The sequence below is a fragment of the Branchiostoma floridae genome, unplaced genomic scaffold (assembly GCF_000003815.2).
Source record: "Branchiostoma floridae strain S238N-H82 unplaced genomic scaffold, Bfl_VNyyK Sc7u5tJ_1495, whole genome shotgun sequence".
Classification (NCBI taxonomy): domain Eukaryota; kingdom Metazoa; phylum Chordata; class Leptocardii; order Amphioxiformes; family Branchiostomatidae; genus Branchiostoma; species Branchiostoma floridae.
This window is the reverse complement of record NW_023365730.1, coordinates 605237-624990: the sequence shown is the minus strand read 5'-3', so window position 1 is coordinate 624990 and position 19754 is coordinate 605237. Positions and strand designations below refer to the sequence as shown.

At 40.3% G+C, this 19754-nt stretch overlaps 3 protein-coding genes across 3 annotated transcripts in view; all 3 read left to right on the top strand.

Annotated features, from left to right (window-relative positions):
* LOC118407879 overlaps positions 1–19754 on the top strand; it is a 313255-nt gene that overhangs the window by 144654 nt on the left and 148847 nt on the right. The window lies entirely within an intron of this gene.
* Positions 1–19754, top strand: part of LOC118407874 — a 341762-nt gene that overhangs the window by 175172 nt on the left and 146836 nt on the right. The window lies entirely within an intron of this gene.
* Positions 16772–19754, top strand: part of LOC118407884 — a 39613-nt gene continuing 36630 nt past the window's right edge. The window contains exon 1 of the mRNA XM_035808457.1: positions 16772–16964. Coding sequence (XP_035664350.1) covers positions 16875–16964 — 90 coding nt within the window. The 5' untranslated portion in view covers positions 16772–16874. The remainder of the gene's footprint in view (positions 16965–19754) is intronic.

The window sequence follows — 19754 nt, the reverse complement described above, 5'->3', positions numbered from 1 at the left end:
AGAGTGTCCCCAGAGGAGACTCGAACACGTGTGGGCAAACCCAGCCTCTTTTGACATTGACTCCGCGTTGACGCGTGTGTAAGCCCAGCAATAACAGCTTGTTTTATAATGATTTACCTTCCACATGTGATTCTCCTTCTTCAGAATCAGATTTAGTCCTTGTCTGTTTCTTTGACGACTCTACAGTACTTTTTTCCGGACGCTTGTCACTCCTATTCCGTTTGCTTGTTGATGGCTGTGGCTCACGTAGCTCTGCATGGGCAATGCATGTATGTTAGCTAAGGCTAATATCGATGTTTCTACATATACCATTTTATTTTTGCAGATGCATTTTCTATGTTCACACTCATAACGGTTTATAGATTTTACATTGATTGTTGTCCGGGCTTCCATACAAAAAATGGTCCATTAAATCAAAGCTATAATACGCCATAAATCAAACAACAATTTTTCAGCAGAGTAAATGTATTTTTGTATACATGTAAATAGAGGCTTCCAGAAAACTTGAATCTGCGTCTGCTAACGTACCAACCGATGACGCACTGCAAGTACTTTTAATTTCCTACTATGTTCAATCATGCACACAAAGTAATTGTAATGTTATATACTAATATTCATACATAATACCGTTGAATCATTGTACTGTACCTTTTCTTTCATTCTCTGCGATCTTCTCGGCCATCTCGGCGTAGTCATGTCTGCTGATTTTTCTCAACAGGTTCGCCAGAAGAGAGAGATCTCCTGGCTTTAACTTCTGTTCTTTCTCCAGCTGGTTACAGATCTGGTGAGCGTTGGCTTTTTGGACGAATCCCGGTGATAAAATATGTATACCGCTGACATAGGTACGAAGATCTGTAAGTTCCCCATCTGTGAGGTTCATGGATATTTCGAGGTACAGCTCCTGGCGAGGATTGTACGCCATTTTGGAGAAGTTGGGGACCAAAACACCTGTCTCGGCTGACACAAACACCTCAGCTATGTAGCAATTTTGAACACTACAATTGAATAAATGGCTTGTGCAAATTTCGCCTATTTTTGGTAAAAATGGGAATTTAAGGATCTTCCTTAAAATGCTTTGGCACTGTCCTGTTGCTACACATGGTATGTCAGTCAGGTAGGAGAGTTAAAGATCATGTGGTTTTTCATTGTTCCTGTGGGTCTTTGCTTCTATTGTATAATCAGGCGACCGCCTTTCGCCGTATCACATCAGTTGTGATTGTTTCTCACGCCAGGAGAAACATATCACCTATTGACATTTCAAATGGACCCTAGGACAAACAGAAACAAGTCATTAACATAAAATTGAATCAAAGATACACAGTAACTACATGACCGCAACGTTTGATTCAGAAGCTAACAGCGGCGAGATACTGGACACTTATAATCAATTAGGAACAAGAGGCATTTAAATCCTAGCTTACAGAGAACCTTATAAAAGTCAACTAAGTTAAGGTATGATGTAGATAGCTTAATGTGTTTAAAAAAAAATACCTACAGTGGCATAGCATTGATGGAGTTGATGACTATACATGAAACGTGCTCCGCGGGGGTTCCTTTTATGTTTCCCTTGAGACTGAAGAGTTATCTTATTTTCCTCGATTGTTACATGTTCAATGTCGTCTTGACTGATATGACATCTATACCATGGTTTCCTTTGGAATCAGCCGTATCAAGAGGTACTCAATTTAACGTTGTATCTAAAAAAAAAACAGTGACAGATGCGACATAGTAGATTAGCCTGTGACAAGAATTCCACTGAGTTTTTCCCTGGATATCTAATATTAATTCATATGTTTCTACGCATGTATCACAAAGAAAGCAACACGTGCACCTACCACGTAGCTATAGCTTATTGCGAAAGTAGTAATTCAAAACTGGTTTATTGTTCAAAGAAAACAAATACCTTTGTCAGACCTACGGTTGCATCCATCAAGTGCATTATCAGGACTCTACGCAATGGATAATATGTTTGGATTTATGCATTGTCAATTCTTAACAGCAGTTTGTTAGTTTCCAATTTTGTTTTCTAGCTTAACATATACCCGGGGTACTGCAACAGCGCCCCTGATACGTGTAAAACGACCAAGGTGCTAAGAGTATTTAACGTTGACGTTGTTACAAACTGAGTCTCTGCTGTTTTTGTTTTTTTATCCAACTTGTTGATCCATGTCAAAGGGTCAAACAGCCTGAATAGGTGACTCCATGGACACGGCAGCCCGCTGTTTACGTTTCTTTACAAAGAGATCAAGTTGCCTGTACTTTGTCATAGACACCCCATCCGAGTTAAATTAATACTGTGTGCCTTGTGTTATTGTGAATACAATATAATACAATACAACCACGGCTTTCAATAGCCAGACAACACAAACATTCTCACAGCAAAAACCGCATTCAGGGGATCCGGAAGAACCTATTTGTGCTCTATATATTATTGCCAAGGCTGTTCTTTTAATTATTAGTTTATTGTTTACCTATTGGTTTTTCTTGTTCAAAGTACTCAGATATACCCGTGCAATCTGACAATCTTAGGAGACAGACTGCAGTCAAATTTTAAGTATCGCATGCCTGTGTAAAATCTTCATGAATGAAGTTAACGTTGAAGTAAAAAAAAAAACACTTACTTGTGTTAAATGGAAAGCACCCGGGTCAGGGGAATCCCCGTCTCCTAGGTAACCCGGGTTAAGCGCCTGCGACAGAGGATCAATTATTGTTTGCACAATGCAGTATTAGGAACTATCTAACGATTAACAATATATCAGAACACCGCAGAGTGCATATTAATCAACAAATAGAACAAATTCTAATCGTTTCACAAATGCATACATGTTTGTCCAGCTCTAACGGTACCAAACAATAAGGCAAAGTCCATACAAACAAAAAGACGCCGTCCGTCCATTTTGTCACATAAAGTTGGCGGCCTGCAATAATGACAAAATAAAATTCTTATTCTACAAATATATCAGGCATACTCCTGGATTGTGAATTTTGTATCAGAGAGAGTCAAGGGGAACAAACCGACTTACCTGGTTTGATGACCGGGCTCAGAACAACAGGTGACAAAGTACTAAAACGTTACGTGCAAAGTGTACATAAAATATCGGAAACAGCGGCAGTATAGACCCTTTTTCTCATTTACAAACTCTTAAAGTAGCGCTTGGAAGTGAAAGTCTGCAAATGTTACAAGTAACCGCCTCACCTGAACAACTTTTACTTTCACACCTGTTGGGGACGTCTTACTTCCTCCTTGTGGAGAAAAAAATGCGGTTCCTAGTTCCTAGTGCCCAGGACACTTGGGGGGACGCAAAATACCTTGGGCACGAGACTGAAGCGCCATCTACCATCGCGGTATGTACTACAGTGAAGCTGTAGTCTTAAAATCGACTGCTGTTTTAATAAATGACTTTACTAAGGAGTATGATAAAATACTACAAACCAGGTAAACGTTTTGTCAGTGCAAAATATCGGAAACTTGAATCTGGATCTACTACTCATCCTACATAATATCTTCCTATCTATATCAATAAAGATCTGTAATGAATCCGGAACCACTTGGTTCTTAGCCCATTGTTCGACCAGTTAGGCCACACCAATTCCACGTAACAGCAATCAGGTATGTGCCATCAGGTTATGCTGAACACATCTCCTTTAAATATTTCTCTTGCTCTCTCTAAGCAGCACTATGTGCACAAATTAAATACCTTTTTAAGGTCAGCTCTTCAAGCGCAGTTCTCAGCGAGGCTTAACTGCCACCCTTTGGCTGCATGATATACCAACATTCACCTTAAATATTAGCTATGTTTGGTGCAGAAGTTTGGGCACGCGGTGAAACCTATCCAATAGTCCATAAGAACGTTAAAATATGCACACTAAGCTGCTGTAAAGCGTACGTGTTCATTTATATAGCGTCTCAGGATAGCACCCGGATCTAGACTTCGGCCGGTCACATGCCTTAAGTAAACATTGACGAAAAGGTATTCAATGCCAGCCATCGCCCCTCTCACTCTGACAAAAAAACCTCTATGCAGTAATGAGAGATGGCTGTCTTTAACCCAAAAAGAAATAAGATTCTATACTTTCATGAGACTGTGCTGGTCTCATGCATCAAGCATGGCCCGTGGTATTTCACCATTGGTTGATCTTTTGATAACGAGAAAGTCCTCCCCTAAAATTTACGGCACCGTGGTAGAGTCTAAATTTGTGTTAATAATTGTTCAAGTAAGAGAGACGTTGGTTATTTTTAGAGTGGTGACAAATACTTCAGTCACTCTGGCTGCCGTCTTTGATAACTTTGTTTGATAGCTATGTGGTATACTCGTAAGGACATGTACATGTTTCGCACATTTTTTTTCATCTAAGATCGGAAGGAAATGTGTTGATTGATCATTGATGATAAAAGGTCGACAGTTTTCTGTTAGCCTCAATTAATATCGATACCATTGTTCCATTTACATCTAGTTTATGTCTCTTGGTAAAGAATTAGAATGCGGCTTTGTTAGTCAAGTAAGTAAGTTTGTCTTAGTAGCATTTTGCAAAAGCAAACTGCTACCCAGGACATGATGCCTCTTACGATAACAGAATGTACTGCAGTGAAACTATACTTGGCACGAATTTTCGGAAACTTGATTTCAGTCAACCATGCATGTCTCCGTAGATACATTACTGCATGATAAACCATGTTTATTTTGCTTTACAATGACGCCTGGAGAACGGAACGTCAATGTCCCCAATTTGCCTTTAAGGTTACTGACTTGTAGTTTTTCGTGTTTACACGTTATTCTATAATTCCTGGAAAAGCAGGGGCAGATCAACCTTCTTCCTTTTCGATTCGTTAGGTCCTGTCGGTTTAGCGATCATATCCCACGGAAGGCGGAACTAAGCCTGATTGAATCGCGCTTATAGAGAGCCGCCCAACGTTTCCAGCTCCCTACGAATTTGTTTGACAACTGCGCTATGCCCCTGGAACTGGGTTTTCCATATATAGATAATGTGTGGAACCGTCATAAGCCCACCACAGCCTGACTGTCGTTTAGTTGCTATGGACTGGGTTGCGTTGCTATGTGGTGATTGACAGCAGCACACGCGTACTCTGTCACATGTACGAGTACTTGATTTGACTGCGATAAAATCTCTGCAAAGCGCATTTCCTAAGGGCAAAAAATTAGTAGCATGACGAGATTCAAACCTCGGAGTTCTGGTCAAACACCGTGCAGTCACCCCAATTCAGTAGGTACATCAGGAAAAAATGGTGCTCTATCATGTTGTGTGTCATTGTTGCTCATCCAAGTAGAGATGACACATCGTAATGAGAACGTCATATATACTCTCATTATTTCTCAACTAAATGAAGCTTAAATCCAGCTGGATTGCTTGGTAAAGTCGTGTTAGCGCCATCCACATCCTTTCACTCACTTGATATGACAGGTAGATCCTGTGACACATCCGTAAACGTGACAAGCTTTTAGTCTCTACCAGACTGACTACGCTGACTATTATAGGGGAAATGATTTGCCAAGGGGAGTTCATCCTCCTAACGCCCGGTCCCCAACGGCATTAGCCTATGGGGCCCTGCTATCTGGATGCCTACCAGCGGTTATTATGACTGTCACAAACAAGCTGTCAACCAATCAGAGAATAGGCTTTTCTTGGGCTTTTTGTTGTCGAAAGCTGTCTCGCAAAGGCCGCTGGGAAGCTATCAGCCAATCATGTTACGTCTTACATAGCTCCATCCTCCGACGCCCAATCCCCAACGGCTGACTGCCCATATAAGGGTAAGCTCATTAATATTTATAAGCAAAGCGACGAGGAACTGAAAGTAACTGCGGGTAGGCCAAGAGATAGCAGGGCCCCATAGGCTGAGTCAGCTAACCGTTGGGGACCGTGCGTAGGAGGATGGGGGAGTTTTGCTACCAGAAGACTTGGTCGGCCACGCAGTTCCAGAGCGTTCACTGACTCCCCTGGCGAACTTTCCTTTTTTTTGCTGCGGAATTCTACGATCCCCGTACCCCGTAGAAAGACCCGATGGAGGTTAAGAAGCTTTGGCGTGTAATGCTATGCGGTGACCCCAATCATAGAAATTTTAAAGAGGAGTAATACTAATTATTACTACTAATCTGGAACAGTCTTCCTACATATATCAAAAACACTTCTTCCCTCCTTACATTTAAAAGTGCCCTGAAAACATATCTCATAAACGACCCTAGCCCCTTATAGAAATATTTATCCTATCTTAATTCATATTGCTATTATCATTTGATTTCATTGATCACACATTTTCTTTTTTTGTATTACTATAACATATGACTGTGTTAGTTACTTCTCCTTGCTATTTATTGATTCACTGATCATACATCTTTTGTTCTATTATTATAACATATGATTGTGTTAGTTACTTATGTTTGTTATTTATTGATTTCACTGATCGTACATCTTTTGCATTATTCTAACATGTGCTAGTTCTTTCTTTGTTAATTATGATTTCATTGATCATACGCGTTTTGTATAAGCATAGAGGAGGAGGGCACAGCATAAACCGTTAAGGTTTTTTTCCCTCCTCCTGCACCTGTTTTATATTTTATTCTCTTCTGTATCTATTATCATTTGTATGTGCAAACTGAATAAACAAATTACCATAAACGATTCTGAAAATTAGTATAGTGTCATCAAATGAATGAATGGGTTTCTTCATCTCTGGTACATCTACCTTTATCAACATAACATGCACATACATTCAGATAGACTGACTTGGTACATTAAAATGCCGCTGTGGGGCCTGTCCTATTTTAAACGTATTTTATTACTGCTATAGGAGTTTAATATTGTTTTCATTAAAACACAGAATGCTTTCCTTTTATACTCTTAACGTATCTGCTCTGCTATGTGCTGACAAAAACATTTAGATTTATTTCGATTCACAAAAACACAATGTTCATTTTAAGTTAAAGGATTCAAATATATTAGGATACGCTCACTGGGCTGTGATATTTGTTGACGGATCGTCACTGATTCTGATTAAGTTATTTTCTATATACAGAAGCATTCTGGTGCTTGCCACTAGGCATGGGCGGAACCCCACTTACCTTTCACAAACAGGCAAAAGTGGTGAGCGGAAACGTGGATTTTATCACCCACACACTTCCTGTGTTTATGTTAGCTTGGCGGCAGTTGCCATAGAGACGTTTAGTCAAAGTTCCTGTTGTTGAAAAGACGAAAATCTGGAGATCCACGCTTAAAGATAACAACGTAAGTGTTCAGCCCTCTTTGCGCTTTTGAGGTACATGCTGCACACATTTGAGAAATTGAAGCAAAATATCTAATTATTCCTATTTGATAAATAATGGATACAGTAAGCCCTATCTATGTATGATATATCTGTCTTCTCTCCTTTCTGCGTCTTGTCTATGTCTCATTTTCTTTATATGAATACTGTAACCGATATACATACACGTTATATTATTTAAGAAAACTTTATTGCGCAACAGTTGAACAAGGTGCAAAGTATGACATTTAATGATACATAACTGCAGTTCTATATATATAAGGCTAATCTGCTTAATACAAGGTTGCATAGTATGGGATGAAAATGGTCTTTTACAATCATTGGAGGGATTCTTAGCGTCTAAACATTCTTTAACATGATTTTGCTATGTATACCATACAGGGGTTGTTACATGCCATTTGGTAGGACGGGAAGAGTGTCGAATAAATAGCAAAATGATTTTCTTTTGATCTTCACTGAGTAGTAACACGTATATGGAATCTACACTGGGGTTATTGCCCACATGGATCTATCAATTTGTTTATTACGTTTGTATCCAAGACAGAAACACGAACTAAGGTTACACCCTTTTTTAGGCACATCCAACGGTGACTTGTGTAACTAAACTTGTTTTGATACTGGCGGCTCGCTTTTGATGTTAACTTTGTTCCTCACTACAGACGACGACACGCTTATTATAAGATTTAACTTTGGCAGGACAGGAAGGGAGTTCAACAAACCGCAGTTATTTTGATCTTCACTGAGTAGTAACACGTGTATGGAACCAACGCTGGTGATATTGTCAGCATGGATCTATATCTGTTTATTACGTTTGTCTCCAAGAAAAAAACGCACCTTCAACTAGTGTTCCGAAAATAGTTTCATCAGGTTAATAGAATACAGGATATAGTAGATTTCTTTTTACACAACCAACAACCAGCAGGTACGAACTAATGTTACACCCTTTTTTAGGCGCATCCAACGGTGGCTTGTGTAACCAAACTTGTTTTGATACTGGCGGCTCACTTCTTGATGTTAACTTTGTTCGTCACTACAGACGACAACACGGTCGAAGACGTACGATGAACCATGGTGATCTATTTGCAGTGCCATACATCAAACGAGTGGTTGCGTCAGTAAGCGGGCATGTCAGCCGCACAGCGCTGCGCTTCAGGAAGGTTCGGAACCACTTGTAAAACCACATATAGCTTTCATCATCAAAGGGGTTATTAGAAGTCAATTTGAACTGTCATAAGTATTATTACAAACTATTTGGAATGATACTCGCGGCAGTCGGCTATTGTTTTCGGAATTATAGAGAAAGCCACCAACCGTTGGGCTTCAAAAGGGTTCTGAACCACTTGTAAAGCCACATATAGCTTTCATCATTAAAGAGGTTATTGGGAATCAGCTTGAACTATTACAAAGTATTTTGAATGATGCTACCGGCTATTGTTTACCGCTGTTGATGCATGGAACTGCACCACAAACCCATGAATAGTATACACCAATCTCCGTATGTCAAGTAATTCCCTGCTTTGCATCATTGATATTTTTGTATTGTATTTTATTTGTATTAGCACGTAGAAAAAAATACATGTTTATGTAAACGTATTCAATGTGAACTAGCAATAAACTTACGATAAACTTACTCATGATAATGATATGTTCAAATCTTCTACGGCCGCGTGGCGCGTTGGTACACCCGATCCCTCGATCTCGGAAGTTAAGCAACGCGCGGTCCTGACAGTGCTTGGATGGGGGACCAACCAAGGACGTCCGGATTGCTGTAGCCTCACGAAGTTTTCCACGAAATCGTCTTCCGGGAGGGACGTAAAACGGGGGTCCCGTGCTCGAGGAGGTGCCTCGACCACGTTAAACAGCCTCATTACTCATACTTGGGGTACCTACTGGCTGGCAAAATACACCAGATGATTATTATTATTATTTATCATTAATAGGTTATTAGGAGTCAGTTTGAACTAGCATAGCTATTACAAAGTATTTGGAATAACACTCTCGGCAATCGACTGCTGTTTGTCGGACTTACATAGAATGTTGTTGCATGGAATTGGACCACAAATCTAGAATAGAAAAAAAAAAACAGAACGTCTCCGTAACCCATGTACTTTTTTCTGCTTTGCATTATTTGTTTTCATCTTGTTCTGTTTTAAAGAGTTACACGTATGTGTGAATGCATTTACTGTGTATTGTAACCGTTTAGAGGTATAAGATCTAGTTTGTTGTCTATTTTTGTGCCACTACCAGTTCTAGCCTCCGGCTAGTAGAGTAGCCCTAACTGTATGTCTTTTTATACTGCCGAATAAATCAAATCAACAAGGCTAATAACTTTGGCGAAAAACAGGGATTCTGAAGTATTAAATATAATAACTGTTCTTAGTTATAGTTCGACAGAAAAGCAAATTGTCATCGATAACCAAATCAGTGTACGTCTTTGTACAATTCCTCCCATCGTATTCTGCTGCTGTTTCCTTAAGATATCTTAACACATGAGTCTCAAGTCTAATGTTCTGGATGAAATGTAGTTTACAGTCATCTACCAGACTGCTGAGGTGGCCTGAGGATTCTGAAGTATTTGTGGTCAGAATCAGGTACCACTTGATGTTTCATGTGATGTTCAGAAAAGCATAGAAGGAGTAGAAATATATCATATATCATTACCATATGGCCTACCCAACAAGGCTTATTTTAACTCGTCTTTTTTCTATCGAGCCCAATTGGTTTTGGTCGAGCGAAGCAAATCTTCTACTTTCCGCTTCTGGTTTCCCCTGGTTCGGGTTGGCTTGGTGTTCTGTTGGTTCCTGGGCTGTCTGATCCTACGACTGCAGAATCTCATCCATGTCAGAATGAATCGACACCGGTGTCGTTTTGAATCGACACCGGGCTGGCAGGAATCTATGTGTTACGGTATCATAAACAACATGCATGGAATGGGCAATCTGGTTGGTCCGCGGCGCCTGGCTATATGATAATGGCCAATACATCGATGAATGTTAGACACCCAGGTAATGTGGGTACAGAAGATAGCGGTTACATTTTCAAAGCTTTGATAACAGTTGTTTGAGTAACTATTATCTTGTGTATTGGCAAAATACGTCTTGAAAATATTGTAAAGTTTCTGTTCCGTAAGAACACTCTTTACTGATCTAGAAAGTACAGGATCCAAGTTGTCAGCTTTTCTTACAAAGTTTCGTATGTAGCACACATGTGACAAGCGTTTCACAAATAAGCCATTTTCCCCTGTCAGAGAATTGGTCTTCTTTTACAGGGAAGGGCAGAAAGTCCATATCAAACCTGGCAGTGGACTGTCATTAAAATGACGGCTTTAGACCGAGGTAACAATTTTACAGTGCAGTTTGACCAGAGAACCTCGGTGCCAAGGGTCTATCAGATGTTCTTCCCCTGTCAAAAACTTCGCTTGCTCTACATTTGCAGAGAAATGCATAAGTCCATATCAGAGCCGACAGTGGACTGTCACTACAATATGCTAAAATAACGGGTTTGGACCGAGATAATCATTTTATACAGTGCAGTATTCCCAGAGGCCCTCGGTGCCAAGGGTCTAACACATGTTTCTCGCCTCTGCACTTAGACGAGCTTTTACAAACCTAATGTACAATCATGCTACATCGTATGTAGGTCCTTTACTGGTATCTGCATGTCTATATCTATGGAGTGGTCGAGAACTCCAAGCCTGTCTAGATGTATTCCGCACTATTATTGCAGTGCTCTCTTTTTACAATCGTGTTTATCACTTTCCAATTTCAAATACACTTTTCTTGCGGTTCTACCACATTCTTGCAATTTACCTTCGAGCTAAAACTTGCAAACAAACTTTCATTATTTAAATCATATTGCGGATAATTACCATTCATTGCACAAGTGACTAAGACAGGTCCGAACCTTGGAAAATCAATCTTATATTCAGAGTGATTACATAAATTGAGTTTATTGTGATACGCTTTAGCTTTGAGCTAATCTTGCAGGGCCCATTAAAAACCACACACAGTATATACATTATACAAGTAGATGGACATATATCATACACTCAAAAGAGATACATATATGTACAAGAAGTCATGAGGTCAGAGGGTTATATACAATAAAACCATTATGATCCGTAGAACTCGTCTATCATAAATGAACGCTACAGTGCTTAAGCTCTCGAGAGCTCGACCTCGAACATTTTTCTCAGAATCCTGCTATTTACAGATCAACCCTTGAACGAAATAGTGTTTAAATGCGCTTGTTGGCAACGGAAGAACATTCAGACACATTTTACCTGACGGAAACTGTACAGAAATTTACCACTCCATCAACCATCTTGACTCATATTGTCCATATCCATAAGACTATTAGCACACGATAGTTGGCAGCCTGTAGTGTCTATTTCCGTTCCCAAACTTCTATGCACAGAAGGTTAAGTAGCTAAGCCGGCACCTTGTACGTACCTACATGGTCTCCCAACAGGCATGACGGCGAAATCGGGTGTAGAATAGGTACTTGACTTTGCATTGATGTGTTCTAATGAAGCATGTGGGATGATACAGTGGCTGGAAGTGGTGAATATGGTACAAAGTGATGTAATACATCAAAAGGAAGACTTACAAAGGGGAAGCAGACCAGGAAGAGATTTGCTCCTAGTGCGGATGAAAGAACGGGTCATGGACGAATTGGGACCTATCAGAACTAGTTACGAAACAGATCTATATCTTTCTAACTATACAACGTACCTTTACCCTAGACCATAGGTACTTCGCCTACAGGCATGGTGGCCAGGAAGTTAGCATTCTGTTCTGTAATTATCTATCAAAACCGCGGACCTGATGCATCTGTATTCTTAGTAACATCATTATCACACCATCGCTAGGGCCATACGTCAATATTCCATTAATAATGCTTCTGTCTACATACATAAATTGCATTTCATATTCATTTGATGAACCGCATTTCAGCCATTAGTGAAGAACTACTCGCCTAATATCTATCTATCTAACAGCAAGACATAATCATTCATTTATATACATCTAAATCACACTGCTCTCTAAAATATTTCTAAATCTTTCACCAAAGGGGGAGCAAGACAGAAAGCAGACCCAGAATCTGTCGTGAGACCGGCGTATCACGACACACTGGTGTGAACGATGCTTACGTATACATACATGTACGTGCGGAGATGTACTCATAAACATTTCTCTTGGCATTAGTAAGGGACATTTAGTATGGAATGCATCTTCAACCAGTTTTAACTGGTAATTTTTTTTAAATCTACTCCGTGTTGAAAGTAAAGAACGTTCTGTCGTCTATTGTTGTCCGGATCAGCCGATCACCAATACGACCACAATTTGTCATATAGAATAAATCTTTTGAGAGTTTAAACCTCAAATATGGTGTATAACAACCGTTTCTCGGACATAACTGTCTTACATAAAGAATCACACCAGGCAATGACATATTGTCGCTCTTACGGCACTGTTGTGGACTGGTAGAGCGATATACATCATCTGTTGTCGGTATAAGTGAAAATGGTTCAAGTCAATGGCCTGAAATGCCGATTGATGTTAGAAGGGATACAAGACAGGGTTCGAAATACTTTTTTCTGCACACCTGCACTGGTGCAGGTAACATTGAAAATCACCTGCACCAGACAAATTTTACCTGCACCACTCTGAATTTAGGAAGTATGGATCGTACTAAAATTGTTCAGAAACCATTGCTATTGTTTTCGTTTATACTTTATAGGTGGTAACATTCAATGTTCCTAATGACCACCCACATACACCTACATCATATGGCATTTATATATAAAACCTAGAATAGGACTAGTGCAGGTTAGGTGCAGGTAGACACCAGAAATACCTGCACAGATCCACTTTTACCTTCACTAACCTGCACATGTAGGTGGTATTTCGAGCCCTGCAAGATGATGGCTGAAGGGAGCCCGTGGGGGAGAAAACATTTTGAAACATTTTATTTCTTTATTTGTATTTATCAGAGTGAAAGGGAGGGCAAAACAGGTGCAAAATGCAACTTTGAAGGCTGCCCTCCCGCACATAAAAACACGTACATGGCGTAACATAGACTATACAATAATATGTACAACAGTAGCATCATCATGACAATATCAAAATATACATTAGTAAGTAGCATTAGGCATAATCGTGGTACAATGGCATAGAATGAAACAAGCGAGCGAAAAAACTAGCGCAGTCTTGATGCTAGGCAAGAACTGCAACCACAGCAAGTGGTCCAGGTACAGGGAAGATCGATAGAGTAGATGGTACTGAATCTGTTGTATGTAGCCTATGTACGATTTCATCCTCCTCTGACGTCGTTTTGAAATCTTTAAAAGCATTATTCGTTATACCACTTCGCAGACACGGTCTTAGGTAGCTCACTGACAGTAGCCTGGTTCATTAAATTGAACTCCATGCAGCCCAAAGGCTGAATTGCCAGATTCACAATCACAAAATAGAGGTAAATTACATCATTTAGCATATACACACGTATTCCCAGTTTTGAAACATATGATAAAATACAATATAATCAATACTCATCAATGCTAGATAAAACTTATTGACTGCTGTTAAACAGTTTGACAATGTAAGGTTTGGGACTTTTGGCGTATCGTTGTGTTCGTACTGATAGGAGATTTCGTTTGTTTCTTGTGTGTGTTGTTTCCCTCCCCGTAACTTCACCTTTGTTTCGTGGAGGCTACGTGTGGTACAGGTTTGACAGATATTTCTTGGCTGCGTATGCTTCTTTGTGGCAGATCACCCTTGCGTTATTGTCTGCACATATGTATGGCCTCCTTCGGTCAATATTGACCATGGTAAAATTCTAATTTATATCGGCCCTACAGCGTCGACTGTGGCTAAACAGTCCTATATGAGAAGGACAGTCTCTGCCACATAGGGCACATCTGTAAGCTGACTCAGGTCTGCTGCAGAGCTCTTTTCGCAGGATCCACTTTTCTTCTGCCGTGCGCATCAGTTTGGCTTATTCTGATTTTAGCTGCCTGGACAGTGTGCATCTCCAGCTGGATCTGTCATCTGCAGTGTTATGCGTCAATATCCACCGCCCTGTGAGTACATGTTTGACAGATATTTCCTGATTGCGTATGCTTCATTGTAGAAGATGATCCTTGCGTTATTGTCAGCACAGCTTATCTAATAGCAATCGGCGTCAGCGTCACAAAGTTTGTCGTCGTATACGTCTTGGACTTTACACATCTCATGGAAAACAGGAACTCTGTGACAATCGCGTCCATAATGATAATAATAAAATATCGTGGTTGTAGTTAGGGTGAATTGCGGTTGAAGGGAAAGGCAGGATTTTATTTTGGTGAGCACTGTACATACATACATACATGCATACATACATACATCAACATACATAGGTCGGGACTAGGCTAGTGCATATTTCACTCCATATAGGCCTATCTACCATAGCTTACTCCAAGTTCTCAAAATCAATACCAGAGTCTCTAGTTAAAGTGTCTGTAAAAGTCAAACTTCTGCAATGTACCCGGCAACTTGGTTTCCATAGAGGAACAGAAGAGACAAGTTCCTGTTTAGCTCGAAAAAATAGTGAGCACTGTAATAGTTGAGAGATAGGTAAAGTTCACACATGTACCAACACGAAGATGGCTTTAACATAAAATTTCAATTTTAAGATATTCTACACGCAATTGAATCAGACGTGTATCTATATAGATCACCTCTGTAAAAGAGATCAGACTAGTTTTGCGCCTTTATGCTTGTCTATTAAAGTTACCTTAAAGATGCGTCGTAAGGGTCTCCCATCAAATACCAGTTTCACTGCAAAACTTGTAGTTTGAAACATCTTCTGTCATTTTGCACTCGAACCAGTACCTTCACTACCACATTCTTTAAAATGTTTTTAGCGTTGGTACATACATGTGTAGTTCACGTTTTACAGACGCGTTTAGTTGAATGTAGCGTTAAAAAGTAGCTAATTTAGGCCTTGAAAACATTCAAGTTCAACTCCGTGCTTATAATGCATCGCACATATCATCAGATCCATCAAAAGAGCCAGCAGAATATGACTCTGCACACTACTCTAAAGATGATGACTCTGCTCACGTGTTCAATACTTTGCAGATTGAATTAGAGTGCCTTTGCCTCGTGATTCTCAAATATTTCAGGTTGAGCTTCGCCCCGATAGAAACGGAAATTACTGATGAAGTAGAAGAAGACGTTTTCTCCTCACGTTGCCAGAAACGCGCACCAGGTAGCTTTGCTGTGTTGTAGCATTTATAAAAGCATTGTGTATATCTCTGTACATTGAACGCTCTGACACAACAGAACAAAATATCCTTTATTGCATCCGGCACGTATCTGTATCTATAAAGCCGATGAAGATCCAGGTAAATAAGATATGCCAAAAAGCAGTTACTCAAGCATTTTCCAAAATCATATCCAGTTGCTTAAGTAACTGCTTTTTTGCATATATAGCAGGTATAACCACCACTCAATCAATCAAATCATGTAAAAAAATGGTTTATTGTTAAAACAAGGGTCTGTCAGACAGTGCCTGAATTGTGTCTTGTTGTGCATAAAATCTCTGCTTGGTTCCACATACATTATCAATCACTAAAATGTGATAACACTTTAAAACTAATGATCAAGAGGAGGATTGCAATTTCAGTGAATATAAAGTTAAACATGAGTAAAATAATTATATATATATATATATATATATATAGATAGATAGATAGATAAATAGATAGATAGATAGATAGATAGATAGATAGATAGATAGATAGATAGATAGATAGATAGATAGATAGATAGATAGATAGATAGATAGATAGATAGAGATATAGAGATATAGAGATATAGAGATATATACAGTTCATATTATGGAGTGTCATTTTGTTTCGTTGAGTAGTTTTAGCAATGACGGCACTGGACTATTGCGGAATCTTGCAGTACGGATGCTAGGTAAAGTCAGTGTTTGTGAGTTCCGTAGGTTAATGTGTCTGTCCACGGGTTTGTGGTAATAGGTCTGCAGTTCGTTCAGACTTCCGCACTGATTCGGCGTTACACAGACGCGTCACAGTCACGAGGCGCGGCAGCAGCTGGTTCTAGTACGAGGTCTTAACCTTTATATAAGCATCAATTAATAAGGAATAATCGCAGAATAATTGGATTCACTCATAAATAGATAAAGACGCAAATGCATCCTATCAATGACGTCGTTAGGTATGATCCCTAAGGGCTAATTAAGATTCACTGACGAAGTACTTAATATACATTTATGAAGCGGTTATTGAGGGGACATGAGAACTTTTATTTTTGTGTCCGTAAAAGACACGACGCCGGATCTGTGACGTCAGCACTTACGTCACAGACGGTGACACCTCCTTCCTTGGCAAGCGCCATGAGTCACGCCCACGTTCGACCAATCAGAGCGCCCAACGCTCCCATCACGTGACCTACAGTGGAGGTGGGACTAAGGTATGAAAGTCGGGTGAAATCGCTCCCAGGAGTTAAACCGAAGCGGCGCACCAACGACCGACACGTCTCCCGTTCCTGAAGTCTACATCTCCCTGACAACGGCACCAACAGCCATCATGAACACCTTCTACTGCCTGACGATCCTACTAGCCGTTATCGCCACGACGCGAGCATTGCCCATGGCTGACTACCACTACGAAGAAGAGGTGCGTTGGTCATCTATCTAATATTCTATTACTCATTGGCTGATATAAAGCTTTGGCTACCCAACCAGCCAAAGGCGATCACTATATGGACTAGCCGAAGAGAAAGCGCTGATGGTTTTGGCCGTTGGTCATCTATTAGTTATTTGCCATTGCCGATAAAGTCATCGTTGATAGTTTTGGCCGTTGGTCACTTTTTTGGTATTGGGCTTTTAAAAGCATCCCTGAGAGGTGTCGTTGGCCATCTATTAGGTATTTGGCATTGCTGATAAAGGTATCGCTGATAGGTTTGGCCGTTGGTCATCTATTAGTTATTGTCCATTGTCGGAGAAGCGTAAGGATATAGCTGATAAGTTTGACAGTGATCATCCATCTACTAGTAGTTTATTAGTGGTTGCCGATATACAGCTTTGAATTCCACCCTAACCGAAAGTATCCTCCATAGCAGAATCTCTAGGGCCTTTTGGCCGTCTTTTTTGGCTAAGGATACACGTTTGCTGGTCATTTCTTTCTGTACAGGGTCGCCTGATTGCCAAAATGGCCAGTAATTCTGAGCCAGCAAACAAAAATGGAAGAAAGGCTCCAGAAAGGTGTAAGCGAAATATCTTAATAGCCAGTGAGTGTTGCACTGATGAGTTTGGCCGTGAGAACCCGAGGCTTACCCGGCGTATTATCGATAAAAGTCAAAGAGTGGCTTTCCTCGAATAATGGGCCATCGTTTAAAGTATACCGTCTCGTCTAAAGAATTGCAAACCCTACCAGTAGCACACAAAGCAGGGTGAAAGACACATATGGCTGGTACTCATTCACTCACTCAGTCCTCTTCGGTACCCGCCGGTACTTGAGGCATCGAGAAGTCCCTCCCTCTGTTCTGTCTGCAGCAAATATGGGTGGTACGGCTACTTGTAAATCCCAAGGCTTTGCAATCTATATCTACAACCTGATTATACCATGAGCGTTGCTCTGAGCGTAGGATGTAGAAGAATGCTTCTTCACAACCAGTGGGTACTTAACTTGGCTTACGTTTTTCACACACCTTTCTCAGAACTACCAACCTGATGAAATTATCCTAGGAAGTATATCATGAGTATATCATGTCTATTTTGAGATCTGACCACCTGCTGGATCTGATTTTTGGTGACACCTGTTTCACGACACGCGGTAGAGAGTCCAACTATAGGAGGACACTGACGAGGTATACATGAAACATTCGATGCTTAAGTAATGATAAATTATGTTGCGTTCGAAGCTGATAAGATCTTAAGCTACTTCGCGTTTCTATCGGTCCTTATATCAATGAATAAAATGGAGGGAAGTCTTAAAAGATTGTCAGGTAACGATTGATAACGTTTCTCGCTGCGCTCGTTTCTGTATTTGTATCTTTATACCCGGTACAACCGCCGTTCGGCGTAACACACCAGCTTTGCAGGCACGCGGCGCGGCAGCAGCATTGATACTTATGTTTGATATCTCAAGAGAATAACTTTGTCACAGGGGATTATTTAAGAAGTTATTCTAACCACCGGAAAACAACACACAAGGAAAGTACAGTTCTGGCTTCTAAGATATATCGTTCAGACATTAAACACAAAAATGCCGTTCTCTTTGCAAAGAAAAATACTGTCAGCTCGTCATTACCTATTGAGACTATTGAAGACCATGTTGGCACCAATTTGTACAGACGTACTCAAAGGCAACCCAAGCAATATCAGAGCGTTAAAAGTGGAAATATTCTTGATGAGGCAATCTGTATGAAATTGATACCTACTGCACTATATTTCTACATTTACATTCATTATTTCATACTTTGAGCTTTAAAAAAAGTCGCAGAAACAAGCCGTGCTAGGATTCCCTAAATGTTGTAACCCACAAAAATTAGACTTCAAAGTGCCGTTGTGCCACTGCGGCATCGAATATTTGCTCCTTGGATGTTGGTGGAGAACGTAATAGAGTTGCTTCATCTTACTACGCAGAAAAGGGGTCCAAAACTTAAAAATTTGACTTTGATAACTGAAGATCTACAACCCTCACTCTAGCTAATAGTGCTTAGGTTGCCTTTAAATATTGTATGCATCTTGTTCAAAGCGGATCATAGATCAGGGGACACGGTACAAGCGATTAGCGCTACGAACCTCCTCGGCGCCATCGACCTGCCAATGAAACCACGCATTTAGTTTGAAGCCTTATCGCCATTTTTTAAAACATTCATAAGAAACGCTTATGTGAAGTTGCCGCCCGTTCGCGGTGGGTGATTCTCTACAGCGGCTCTCCTCTTTGATATTGAAGTGATCACGCTGGTGCCACACAGATGTCACACTGAGCTGAAAACGTTGCTAATTAACCAAATATTAGAGCGTGTGAAAATCTCTGATGAGCTTGTCGTCGCTTGTAGCAAAATCTACCACAGTTTTGTTTGAAGACCTCTTCAGGTCAGAAGACAGGTGTTAGTGTCCACTTAGGTCCAATTGACCTACACCGGGGGCTGTTATTTGGTATTTGGCTTGAAAAACATTCTGTATATCCGTATCTAGACTCTAGACAAGTTGTCTGATCTGCGAGCAAGTTTTTTTGGCCTATTTTGTACGTCTTTCTTATGCAACGCTTGCGTTTAGATTGAGCCAAATGGTTAAACAGATGTTGTAATTGTAGGCGTAAAACCCATATTTTGCTCCGCGGACCGAGGCATGCCAGATACTGTATCTTTTTCTTTCTTCTTTCGATTGAAGCAGCCGCCTTCAACTTGTTGAATATTGTACTGCCTGTAGTATGAAAGTCTACTGCGAGGCGTGGAAA